Here is a 12,827-nt window from a genome sequence, read left to right as displayed (position 1 = left end):
ATTTGTTAAAAAAAAAAAAACCCACCATTTTTTTCCCTGGTGATGATATCGTTAGATATATATCCAGCTTGATGATATCACTTCTCCAGATGGTGCTCACAGGCAAGGCACATGGGGAGAGGCCAGACCCTGACAGCACTCCCCTTCCCTGGATCCACATGAGCCCTGCCACAATGGAAGTTTAATTCAGAGCATCTGGGCCAGTGGCATTTTCCTAATGTGAAATTATTAATTAGACATGTAAAGTGCATTAATTGAGACTACGTGTCATCTCCAGCCTCCAGGATACAGCAAAGCATGGGATCCTCAAGGGCCTAGAATGGGGACATGCAGCATCACAGCTCAGGTGCCATAATGGGAGGTGACAACCATCCCTTCTGCATCACCAAGGGTCCTTAGGGGTGGGCATACACCCTTGGACCTCCTCAGGATGTCCCCAAAGCCAGTTTTTGGGTCCTCCCTCAACCCCTGGGGTGATGATGCTATGGGCTCCAGGTGTCTGTGTCCCCCTCACTGCGATCCCCACATCCTCACCATCAAAGCCAGCACCATGAGTGGGCAGCTGAACCCACCTGCTCCAGACAGAGGAGAAAGAATACCCAGAGCTGTCAGTTGTCATGAAATGATCATTTAATGAAGACGGTCTCTCCTGGTGTGTGTGCGCGTGTGTGCATTGTCTCTATGTGAGCTTGTTTTTATCCCCTCTATTAATTGTTGTTCTGTTTTTTCTTTTTCTTTTTCCTTTTTTTTTTTTTTTCCTTTTTTTTGTTTCATTTTTTTTTATATATATACATCTATAAAAAATTCAAATACAGCATGTCAACAGTTGGAATACTAGGACATAAGGTATTAAATACTGCGCTTGGGTCTGGACAGGGGCTGGATGAGGTGTCTTTACAAAACAGGGGTTGGGGCAGGAAGGGGAGGAGAGCAGAGCAGGCATGGGGACAGCAGCAGGGTACAGCAGGGGACAACAGCAGGGGACAGTTCTGCAGGACTCCAGCTCTAAAGGCAACAGCAGAGCTATTCTGCTGTTGTTGGAGAATGAGACAAAGACGTCAATGGGGGTGATTCCCTGTATCCAACACGGTTAAAAGTTTGGGGGTGACATGGGGACGGGGTTGGGGTGGTGAAGGCTCCTTAGAGGTACTGAGGGGTCGGGGAAGGCCATAGGGGCAGCTGTCCCAGGGGCTCAGCTAGGGGCAGGGGCTTTATCGGTGCTATCATTTGTTCCTATTTTTCCCCACTAAAAACCCTGCCAGCTCCCTGCTCCCCACCACACCTACAAAAGCCACCAGTTCTTTCCTCCACTGCTCCCCTTGGAGGGGACCCAAGACACACACCCCCACCCCCACCCCACGCTACCCCTCCATCTTCTCCACACGCTCAAAAAAAAGCTTGGTGGGAGCAAGTCCAGTCCTCAGGGACCCCCTCTGCTGAAAGTGGGGGTTACACAGCTGGGCACACCATTCCCCTCACCACCCCCACCACCCCCCATTTTCCTATCCCCTTTGTCGGTGCGCCGTCGTGCTCCCTGACAGGATGGGGCGGGCGGGCACTTCTTTGGCATGGGGGGGGGTTAAGCTGTATGAGCGGGGTCCTCAGCTGCAGCGCAGTGTCCGGGCTCTCTTCGCCTTGCTGGAGAAGGAAGGGGAAGGGGATGGGTGTGTGTGGGTGTGTGGGTGTGTGGGGAGGGGGGGACGACACAAGTACGTCTCCTCGCTTCGGGCTTGGGAGAGGATTTCCCAGCTCCCATGGGACGGCGGTGGCTCTGTCCTCCTCTGAAGCGATGGGGAGAAGCGTGATACATCCTCAACGTGTGCAAAATCCAAGAGATAGGAGACTCAGCCTGGGAGAGGGGTATGGTGGAGCCGGGGCTGGAGGGGCAAGGGGGGGACGTGGCGGCGGTGGGAAGGTGTCGGCGCTGGGCTGTGACGAACAGACGGATGGGGATCTGCAAGCAGGGAGGAAAGGGGTCACTGAGGGAACACACCAAGTATTTGGACTTTAACCAAAGGGAAATTCACTCTTTCCCAGAACTCAAACCCATCGCCTCCACCTCCTCCCTGCCCATCCACCCCCATCTGTTTGCCACTGCCTCTCTCTCCCATTGCCACCACTAACGTCATGGAGTCATGGAGATGGCACAGATGGAGGGAAGCAAAGGACCTTGTGCTGCTCCTTGGAGGAGGCACATCCTTTATCCCCCGAAAGTGAGAGAGGTGGCTGCTGCCAGGGGCAATTGCCCAGTCTTTGGGAAGTGTGGGTACAGTGAAAGGACAGAGTAAAACAACCCATGAGACAGCATCCCTGGCCTGGAGAGGAATGAGGCATGATGGGCGTCTCCAGGCTGTCAGATCCATTCTAAGCCACAGCAAGGACACTTTTGAGGTGCATCTTTGAATTTTCTGATCTCAGACAGTTTTTCTTCTGTCACTATGCAAAGGCTCTTGTGAAAAGGAGAGGAGAGGAGAGGAGAGGAGAGGAGAGGAGAGGAGAGGAGAGGAGAGGAGAGGAGAGGAGAGGAGAGGAGAGGAGAGGAGAGGAGAGGAGAGGAGAGGAGAGGAGAGGAGAGGAGAGGAGAGGAGAGGAGAGGAGAGGAGAGGAGAGGAGAGGAGAGGAGAGGAGAGGAGAGGAGAGGAGAGGAGAGGAGAGGAGAGGAGAAGACAGGACAGGACAGGACAAGAGAGAGCTGCTGAGAAGGAGGCATCAAAGACTGACCCTTTTGCAGGCTTTGTGGAATATTTTTTAAAAGCCATTTTTGAATTCTCCTCCAGAACACCCAAACTGGAAAAGCAATCAGTTTTGGTGAGTTAAAAAAAAAAAAAAAAAAAAAAAAAGCAAGAAACCCCCACATGGCTTATTTGCAATCTTCTTCACACACTGCCTGGTTAGAGCACCCCCTTCTCAACCATGCTGGAGCCCCTCAGGTCCCCATATCCCTGCCCCCTCCCAGCACCCCCATCGCATCTCTCACACCTTTCAGATACTCACTAAATATAGAGGACACCATAGGCAGCCAAGACCAGTCCAGCTGTCCAACTAACTGCCACGGCTCCACTGCCCACCACAGCCCCCTTGTCACAGATCTTGGTGGTGGGGGGTGGCATGAAAGAGGAGGTGCTAGCGCTTGTTGTCTCTGCAGGGAGGGAGGCAGATGGTGAGTTGGCTAAGAAGTCATGATGACATGGTCACAGGTGTTTATCAGAGAGCATCCCCTACCCAGGGAATGTCCTAGACCTTGCCCTGACTTCTGGGCCAGCTTTCAGGACTTGTCCTCCCCTGTACAGGACCAGATGGGTTGTCTCTCCCCAAGGAGGGGCTTGGTTGGGCAGTCAGGCTGTGGTAACTTCAGTCACATCCTAAGTTCCCCATGCCAGATAATCTGGGGAGGATGCTGGTGGACACAGGGGTTCTGGCTTGGCATCTTTCTGACTCCTGTGAGGTGTCATGGTGAGGCTCAGCCCTGAAGTCAGGGTGTCCCACATCAGTCCTGCATGGCTAGAGCTGGTATGCACAGGGATGTGTGTCTGAGGGACAGGCAGGCACAAGATGCTGTTGGAAGTGGTACTTGCATTTAGTGCCGTGCAGGACTGTGTAGCAGCAAATTTAAAACCCTGACACCAGCAAGGTGTGCCTGCACCCCTTGCAAGGGTTCACCCCTCTGGTGATGAGGGGCTGCAAAACCCCTGCTGCTGCCCAAACCCCCCAGGGGTTCTACTGCGTGCTGCTTCTGCATAGAGGAGGTGTCTTTGTGTCCACCCACCAGCAGTGTGAGGCTTGTACATACTGCATCCCCATGCAGGGACCATGGCCAGGACCTACAGAGACTCTGCAGAGCTCTGTTAGGACACGACTTGCACACATGAGCTGGGACCTGCATGCACAACTGCAATAGAGGTTGGAGGGTGGGGACACTGAGCATCCCCCCTCCTCACATGCACACCGAGCCAGCTGACATGCGTGGCATCAGCTAGAAGCCCAGTCACTGCCTGTCTGCACACCCCTGCCCCACCACCCCTGCCAGCCAGGGGAACCAGCACAGGGTCCTCTCCATCCCTTCTGGGAAGCGGAGGTCTGATAACGCCCATTTGGACACAGTCCCAGCTCCTTCCAAGAAACAGAGGATTGCTAACTTTGTGGCTTTTATTTCGATTTGGCATCGCTCCGAGCATTGTGAGGGTCGGAGGTGTGGAGGGGGTGGGACTGGAGAGGGAGATACGGGGGGAGGCACAGCAGTTCATGTAATAATAATAATAATAATAATAATAATAATAATAATAATAATAATAATAATAATAACCTCCCACCTTCATTGTCAGGCCCCAACCATCCTGGCAAGGAGGATGCTGGAGCCATGTGAGCTGAGTCAGCACCCCTCAGGCCACGGCTGCACCTGCTGCCAGTGCCACGAGTGGGGGTGAGGTGGCTGCAGACCCCCCATGTTCTGGGGGATTTTCCTTGGCTGGGGATGAATATTGGATGGAGCTGGACAGGGGAGACCCACAGCCAGGGGGATTCCTGTGCTTGCCCCTGCAGTAGGCACAGCCTGTTTGCACTGGAAGGTGTGTGTGTGGGGGGGTGGTGTTTCTCACCTGTGATCTGAGCCTCCGTGGTGAGGTGTTTGGGCTCCTCTGTCCAAGGAGTGGCATGGACAGCCACACTCCAGTCACTCCACGTGCCAATGTCATTGTCCTTGGCTGCCACCTGGATGATGTACTCCTTGCCAGCGTAGGCATCTGTGATGGTGTGTGATGTCCCATCCGACAGCTCAACCTGAGGGCAGGGGGGAGAAGGGGAGGTGGTCAGAGGATCCCCAGCATAAGGGAGTGTAAGACAATCTGGATGTTTAGTTCAGGCAGAGGATGATAGTGAGACTTCTGCAGCACTTTGGGAAGTTTTAGGCATCTTGGAAAGTTTGGGCTATGGTGCTTTGGGCAGAGGCATGAGCCCAGCACATGGATGCAGGTGGAGAATGCTCCAGCTGCAGCTAAGCCAAAGGTTTGGTGAAGATCCCATCCCGTCCTGTTCCAAATCTCACAATGCTGGAATGGAGCAGCTTCCTCTAGAGGTCACCAGAAACTAGCAGATGTGCAGGCAGGCTCTACAACAGGCAGCCCAGGGTAGTGGTGGAGTCACCAACCCTGGTGTTTAAAAGATGTGTAGATGTGGTGCTGAGGGACATGGTTTAGTGGTGATGTGGGCTAACAGTTGCACCTGGTGATCTGAAATATCTTTTCCAACCAAAACCATTCTATGATTCTTGTCAGGGTGGCTGGGAGCCAGACATCCAGGGCAGTGGGTAAGGAAGCTTTGCCTATCAATATGCCTCTGGCCACCCTGCTTCTGTTCCTACTGGCATAGCATCAGCTTGGATTGCATCCCTTGGACAAGGATCAAGCCTTGTCCACCCATCTTTCCTAGAAAAATTCCCTTAGTACTTTTGTCACCTCTGCCCAGGACAAGGGAGGCCCTTCCATTCCCCTGGAGAAGCAGCTACTGGTGCAGTGGTTTAGCTCCAGACAGTGTCCACACCTTCTGGGGATCTTGGATCCACTTACAGCTTGGCTTAGGAACATAGGGATGCAGGAGTCCATCCCCATCACACAGCCACCAGTGAGCAAACACACCTGACTGACAGAGGAGGAGGGCTCAGCACCCAAGTGGCCTTCCAGGGATGGAGCTGTGGTCCTGAAGACATGCAGGGGACCAGGACAGAAGAATATGACAGAGGCTGCATAGGACATTGCCCTCCAATCAGTCTCTGAAGCTGAAGGACCAAATTCATTCCCCCTGTGTGCTGCTTGTGTGTGCTTTGGGGGCTACAAAGGGCACCCCTTGTCCTTCCCCTGTGCCCCGTTTGACAAAAACGTCCTCCTCTCCAAGCATGTGTTGATAAAAAAGATGCTGGGGGCATGAAGGATGGTGCAGGTCTGACACAACCCATCTGTGGGTGCCAGTGCCCAGGCAGGGGCTCATGATGCAGCAGAATAACTGGCACTTCCATGGCTGGAGGGTCAGGCACAGGACCCCACCAACAACTGAGTTTTATTAAGAATTCAATCAAATGATAGGAGCAAGATGGAGCCAAAAAACTTCTGCCTGGGCCTTGACCACATCCTGAAGCCCAAAAGAGAGAAAAGCTTTGTCATCTGTGTGTCCAGGGGTATGTGGGACAATGCATCCGTGGGACAAGGCTGCCTTGCGGGGCAGGGGTGGTGGGCACATCATGGATGGATGTGACAGCTGGGCAGCAGCTCACATGGTTAAGCTCATCAATTCTCTGTTTGCAAGAGTATCTGAAAAGCAGGAATGCACCCTGAGGAAGATCCATCCCTTTTCTAGTCCCCCCAGCACAACACCCCAGAACAGATTTAACAAAAACTGGCACAAAAACTGAAGTGTGTGTTCCCAGAATTTTACATCCATCCTGGGGGATCACTGCCAGGGAGGGAGGCATTTTGATTTTGCTTCAGGTGAGAGCCTTTCCTTCCCTACATCTTCTCCCAGGCATGCATCCAGCCTGCTGTCTGGCTCAGAGGTCCCCTGGGCTCTGAGCTCCCAGCTGCACATGCTGCCCAGCCACAGCCCACAGGAGCCCCACATCTGTACAACATCTGGAGGCAGGCCCAGCCAGTGCCCTCCTACAGATGTCAGGGAGCAAAGGGCTTCCTGCCTCCCATGAGGAGTGAAGCTGCTACTAAAGAGGGGGGCAGTGTGGAGAAAAGTGTTACTGCAGATTTTGGGGGCTGAATGGGGGGAAGTTGAGTCCTGCTTCTCCTCACACCAATGGGGCCAGTGGGATGCAAACAGGGGATGCTGGTGGTTTCAGTGCAGGGATTTTGCCAAGCTGAGACATGCCTAAGCCCTAAACCACCATTAGCCAAAGCACTGGGACATCTGGTGACTGAGTTGACCCCTAAGATCCGGGGGATGCCTTTCTACCATGCTATGGGTCACACTATTGGATCTGACCTGTGGGCACAGGGGCAGCTACGCAGGTTGCCTGCCAATGGGCTCCAAGGCCAGAGCTTGGCATGGGGGGCAGATGAAACAAATGAGGTTCTTTGCAGGGTTTCCCTGAGTTTCCAGCAGACCAAAGAGGCTGAGAGCCAGCCCTGGGGTCACAGGTGCTGCCTCTTGACCAGATAATTGGTCACACAGAGCAGTGCTGCTTAGCAGCCTGTAGGTACCCATCACATTCTGTACTAGGGGACAGGCTGCTCCCATCCTGGGGCTGGTCACAGGCCATCCTGCAGGAAAAGAAGTTTGGAACATTTAACTTATGAGATAGCTGAGAATTGAAAATCTGTGGGGCCTGGGCAAAATGGAGAATGGGGAAAAGAAGATGAGGAGGATACCAGTCCCTGCTGCAGGACATGGCTGTGCATTCTCCAAGCTCTAGGGGGTCTTGGCTAAGAACTGTCCCACCAGCCCTACCAAGTTTCCTCCCTCTTCAGTCTGAGAACAAAACCTAAACTGGATCAGGGTCATCAGTGGAGATGGACTCTTGGCACCCACCACTGCACCAAGCAGACTGAGGAGACAACTGCTGCACCCTCTTCTCACAGGGACACATCTCTGTGGCCCAGGCACCAAGGGATGGGCAGGTAGGACAAGAGACCAGGCAGGTTATGAATTACATGGCCTGTGCAAAGCACCCCACTTGGCAGGGCATCTCCCTCCAGTTTTCTTCTACAGGGAGGCTGTGAAATGAAACCTTGCTGGGCGACCAGCCAGCTCCCTGAAAGCCTTGTGCTGAGACTGGGGCTGCCTTGGAACCAGGGAATGAGAACAGGGCTCAGAAAAATGCAGAAAAATGTTACCCAGCTTATGTGTGGGTCTCTCTAGGTCTTTTCAGCATAATCTGAGCACCCCCTGGCTGCTCTCTGAGCCCTGCAGCACACAGGCTGCAGTTAGCAAGCCCGGCTGAGATCTTGCTCGCCTGGTCAGGTTGCTGCTCCATCTGCAGCATTTTCTCCAGCCCAAAGAGCCCTCTTGGCTGAGCACTTTCCCTTGGGAGCAACTCCTGCCTCTCCCCAGACACAGCCAGCTTGCAGCTAAGTGTTTGCAGGTGGGATGTGTTAGGCGTAACAGGGTCAAGGGGGAGGATGTTCCCCCAGGATGCTGCCTGCAGCAGCTTCCTTGTAGGAGCTGGAAGGATGCTGCCCTAAGCTCCTTTTTAGACAGCAGAAAAAAAAAAGTCAGTCATAGGTGGCAGCATTCATCTCTCTCCACACATGCCATGCCTGCTTGCAGCACTTCTGAGCTGGGCAGCTGGGGGACACATCCAACATGAGCTGTGGTGGGTGAGAAAGTCCCCGTGGTGCCCGTGGCTCAGCACCAAAGTGCAGCAGCAGATGGGAAATCACACTGGGACTGGGTCCAACGGGACACAGACAGGGAGAGCCAGTGTGGGGGGACACTGGGGAGGTCATGGGGGGGAAGGGTGGGTGGATGGACACACAGCATCAAAAGCAGAAGGAGAAATTCCTTAATCCGTGTCCCCGCCACACAGAGACAAAAGTTGGAGAAAGGCTGCACATGGTAATTTTTTTGGCCCAGGGGGGTCTGTGTCTCACTGCCTGCCTTTGTGCACCTGCCAAAAGTCACTCTGTCTGGCTGTGAAGTGCTGCCCAGATTAATGAGGGCTCAGTAGCCAGTGCAATGCGGAGCTATTAGCATTGAAAAAAAAAAAGGAGAGAGAGAAATGAATAAAAGCCCTTAGCTCTTGAACCCAGTAATTCAGCTGCCAGCTTGCTGAGGACAGCGTGGGCTGGGATCTCATTCACTGCTGTGGCCACATACTCCCATCACTCTGCTTGGAAGTGTAATAGGGGTTGCCAGGGACAGTCCCAAACACCAGGATGAGCCCAGGGGCTGGTGCTAAATTGATGGAATGGGGACAGACACCCAGGGCAGGTGGAAGGGAGGATTTCCTGGTGCTCTGCTTTCCCCCGTCCAGTCCATGCTGGTCTTCCCTGCATGTGTGCTGGAGGTCTGGGGACACCCACAAGAGACATCCACACCATGGGGACATCCCTGTGTGCCCCTTGTCCCACTACCTGCCTGCAGAGGGGTGGCACTGCCTTGCAGTGCTTGGCACAGAAGGAGTTAAAGAAACCATTTCTCCTCTGGCTCCCCTCACTACCACTGTCCCCAGCCCACCCTGCCAGGGTGCCCTGGCAGTAAAAAAGGTCACTGTGCTCTGTTTCCACCTGAGCTCTGCTCTTAGTCCAACACGACCAGGTAGCAATTACAGGGTGATGCACAGGCAGGTCTGAAGCCCAGATGGCTTTTGGAAGCAGATGGGGAAGGGGGGTAAGAAAATGCTAACTGGCCCTGCCCCAGCAGCTGGGCTGAGGGCTGGTGTGTGTTGGAAGGAGGGGGAGGGTGAGAAGGGGGGGATCAGATGCCTGTCTCCCTGCATGCCACATGAAAATGTGTTTGCTGGCTCCCCTGTGGCGGCAGGGGCTCTGCTTTCCATTCCTTGACACCTTCTGCTCCCCAGCACAGCTCCTGATGTGGGAAGGGGGTGCTCCAACTGCTGGGAAGCTGGCAGTGCAGGGATGGGGGGGCTGCTCACCCCTCTGTCCCATGGCAGGGATGCTCCAGCTCTGTGCACACCAGGACAGAGCCCACACGTCTGTCCCCCATGTTGCATCAAGTCCAGATGCGTCTGCCTTCCCCAGAATAAAGGGAGCACCCCCCCACCCCCCAGCTATTGCAGGGGGAACATGGAAAGAAACTCCTCATAAGAGCACAGCCCAGGTCTGCCCTGCATCTCCCATCCTTGCCTCTCGGGTTCTCCCCAGGTTATAATGAGGGAAATGGGAACTGTGAGGGGGGGGAGGCTCAGTTTTGCAGCTTCTTTTCCCTGCAACAAGTGGCCAGATCCTGCTATGTGGCTGCAGTGAGTTGTACAGAGACTCGTGCTCCACAAGTTAGCTGCTGTTTCAGGTGCCTTCAGTCCCTGCAAACTGCAGGGAGATGTCAGCCAGGCTCCCACCTGCCCTGGGGAACCAGCTGAGCCAAAAGCAGGGGTAACCCCCAAGCAAGCCACCCCAGTGCTGGGAAGTGCAGCAGCATTGCTGCAAAGAGCCCCAGCAAGTCTCCCACAAGAAGATGTCGCCAGGAGGAAACAAAATGTAGAAATGTTTTGCTTTTTCCCTTTCAAAGCCACGTCTGGAGAGCATACAGGTCTGACATTCATTACTAATAAATGAGCCCCCATATACCTCCTCCTTCCGCAGTGCCGCAGGAATCAGCTGGGATAACCCCAGACAAAACTTTCTGCCCAGACTCTGGAATAACTAAAAGCTCTGTTAAAGTGAATGATCCCCCTAAGTAGTGGAGGAGCCCAGCAGAGCCTGAATTGTGGTCCTTGCTGTTTCCCCCCAGGAAAAGGCTGCAGTGCCACTGCTGCATGTAGCTCAGCCACGCTGTCAGTCTGGGAGGACAGGTTATCACAGGGCTCCTCTGCAGCCTGGGCTGTGTCACACCAGATGCAGCTGAACTTCTCCCTTATGGCTTAAAATAAAGAGCATCTTTGAATGCAGAGCTGTGAGCTCGTTAACAACAAGGCTCCTCTGGACGTGCTGTCCCCTCCTGCCAAGTAACAACTGGCAGAGCTCACTCCCTGCGGGGAGGATGGGATCAGGGATGCTCTGGTGCTCAGCACCAGCTCTGACCCTTCCTGGCACTGGCATGTTCAGCCCATGGATCCATTCACCATGATGATGCAGTGGGCTGGGGGGAAAGCAGGTGAATGCAGCTTGTGCAAGGGCATCACAGGGCATGGGCACCTGTCTGGTGTGGTCTCCTGCAGGCAGGGAAAGCTAAGCTTGCTGGTTCATCCTACCTGTGTGAAGGTGTGTGAGCATATAGATGAGCACAGGCACAGGGATGCATGCATGCGTGCTCTGATGCTCAGTGGTACCTTTGTACACCTGATCCTGTGGTGGTGGTGTTCAGTACTTTTAGCTCACTAGCAGTTCCCAAGGAGGCTAAGAACATCTAGACACTGCCAGCCAAGAGTCTTGAGCCCAATTCCATCCCTGGGGCTGCAGGGGGGGCATGGTAAGGGTGATTTGTGAGCATTTCCCACCTCCACCCTTCACCAAGGCAATCTCTGCTCTATCCCTGCCTGTCCCCCACCAAGCTGTGAGTGGCACTATTACAGCCTCAACATTTTATTCCCATCTATTAATTCTTTTTTTTTTCTCTCTTTCTTCCCCCCCCCCCCCCCCCCCCCCCCTTATTTTTTAATCACTGACTTAGCAGCCGGGATGGAAAGGGAGGGAAGTGCTGCAATAAAAGCTACCAGGCGTGAAGCTGTAACCCAGCTCACTCAGGGTGACCTCCCCAGCAAGGTTGTTTTCCAAAGAAGGGGAGTGCAGGCGAAGCAGCAGAGGCTTGGGTGGCAGGGAGGGGGGGAGGATGCAAACAGGCACAAAGAAGTGTGCCCGCTGCAAAGTGACATTGCCACTGTGCCGACAGGGACACAGCTGCAGTAGGTGCTGGCACTGATTGCCTTCCCCTTTCTCACATAGCACACACTTTTAGGCTATTTCAGGGTGCCTCAAGGCAGGAGAGTACAGAAACCTGTTAGACCAAAAAATGTTGCTTTGCCTTGGGGGATGAGCCTGAGCTCACCCTGGCAGCCCTCCCTGACACATGAGTGACAGTGACCATCCCAGAGGACCATGCCCTCCTCACAAGAGTGAGCCCAACTGGCAATACACTCAAATTGCTCATTTGCCCCCAAATCCCCATCATTTGCTAGGATCAGAGCTGCTCAGCAGCAGCAGAGGTGGCACAGATGCATCAAGGGCTCTGTGACCCCAGCTCCTCCTGTCCCAGGACAGTGGGAGCACCTCTGCTTGCTTTTCCAAAGAAGGACGTTTTCAGCCTTTGCAGACACTCACGGACGTGGCTCTAATGCTTCCAAAACAGAAGAGGAAGGAGAGAACCCAACCACATTATTAGCTTTAAATATCTCATGACCTTTTACTGCAAATCTCGAGATCTGAGGCGCAGCCCGCCTCACGGTTCGTTAACATTTCATGTTGTCAGCCCAGCCAATGGGTTCAATTAGACTTCACGATCTGCATCTGCAAATTGCTTGCAACCCACTGGAGGAAATCCTCCCTCGGTCTGGCTGCCAGCTCTGAAGCAGCTTAAGAAATACCTCCTGAGCCTTTGCCACATTCCTGGATGTGTGCTGAGCACGGTGGTGCTCAGCACACGAGATTTCCCTCCCAAGCACTGGCAAAAAGGGGAATTTCTGCTCCATCAGATGATAGGGTCTGGGAAGAAATCAGCTGCAAGACCTCCTCCTGGGCTCCCCAGAGATGCTCAGGGATGGTGCCTGGGCACTTGCCTGCATCTTGGGGTGAGCGTGTAGACGTGCTTGCAGGGAGATTGCATGTGTGAGTGTGGCGACTGCTGCTGCTGCGAGTTAACTGAAAGAGCCTGTAAAACCAGAAACAGGCTATTAGCAATCCATTAGGAAAGGGTATCCAGTTCCAGCCTAGGTAAGCCATTAGAGGAACATCTGAGAGCATTAGGAGAGCTCGCTTGGGGCCAGGATGGGGCTGTAAAACCGAAGAGGAAACCACGCTAATCTGGCTTGAATTACAAACTTAAAAGCAGGAGAAAAATAAAGGATGCCCTAAACATTTAATGTTTTATATTTAGGAGACAGAAGGGGAGATTCTGCCAAAAAGAGAGAATAAAAAAACCTGTTTGGGCTACAAATAGCCCATCTCTCTTCTGGAAGCAGAGAAGCCACCAGCCCCTCTTCCAGAAAGGGAGAAGTGTGACTT

At 53.6% G+C, this 12,827-nt stretch overlaps 1 protein-coding gene across 2 annotated transcripts in view; it reads right to left on the bottom strand.

Annotated features, from left to right (window-relative positions):
* Positions 1-619: 619 nt before the first annotated feature.
* Positions 620-12,827, bottom strand: part of CNTFR (ciliary neurotrophic factor receptor) — a 209,465-nt gene continuing 197,257 nt past the window's right edge. The window contains exons 8-10 of one of the 2 annotated variants that reach the window (XM_071730239.1): positions 4,596-4,776; positions 2,995-3,139; positions 620-1,954 (exon numbers count right to left, since the gene is read on the bottom strand). In XM_071730239.1, the coding sequence (XP_071586340.1) occupies position 1,954; positions 2,995-3,139; positions 4,596-4,776 (327 nt within the window). In that variant the 3' untranslated portion in view covers positions 620-1,953. The remainder of the gene's footprint in view (positions 1,955-2,994; positions 3,140-4,595; positions 4,777-12,827) is intronic. The other variant, XM_071730240.1, reaches the window with a different exon arrangement.

Source organism: Heliangelus exortis, chromosome Z (genome assembly GCF_036169615.1).
Source record: "Heliangelus exortis chromosome Z, bHelExo1.hap1, whole genome shotgun sequence".
NCBI classification, from domain to species: domain Eukaryota; kingdom Metazoa; phylum Chordata; class Aves; order Apodiformes; family Trochilidae; genus Heliangelus; species Heliangelus exortis.
Note: the sequence above shows the minus strand (reverse complement) of the source record. Positions and strands in the feature narration are given on the sequence as shown.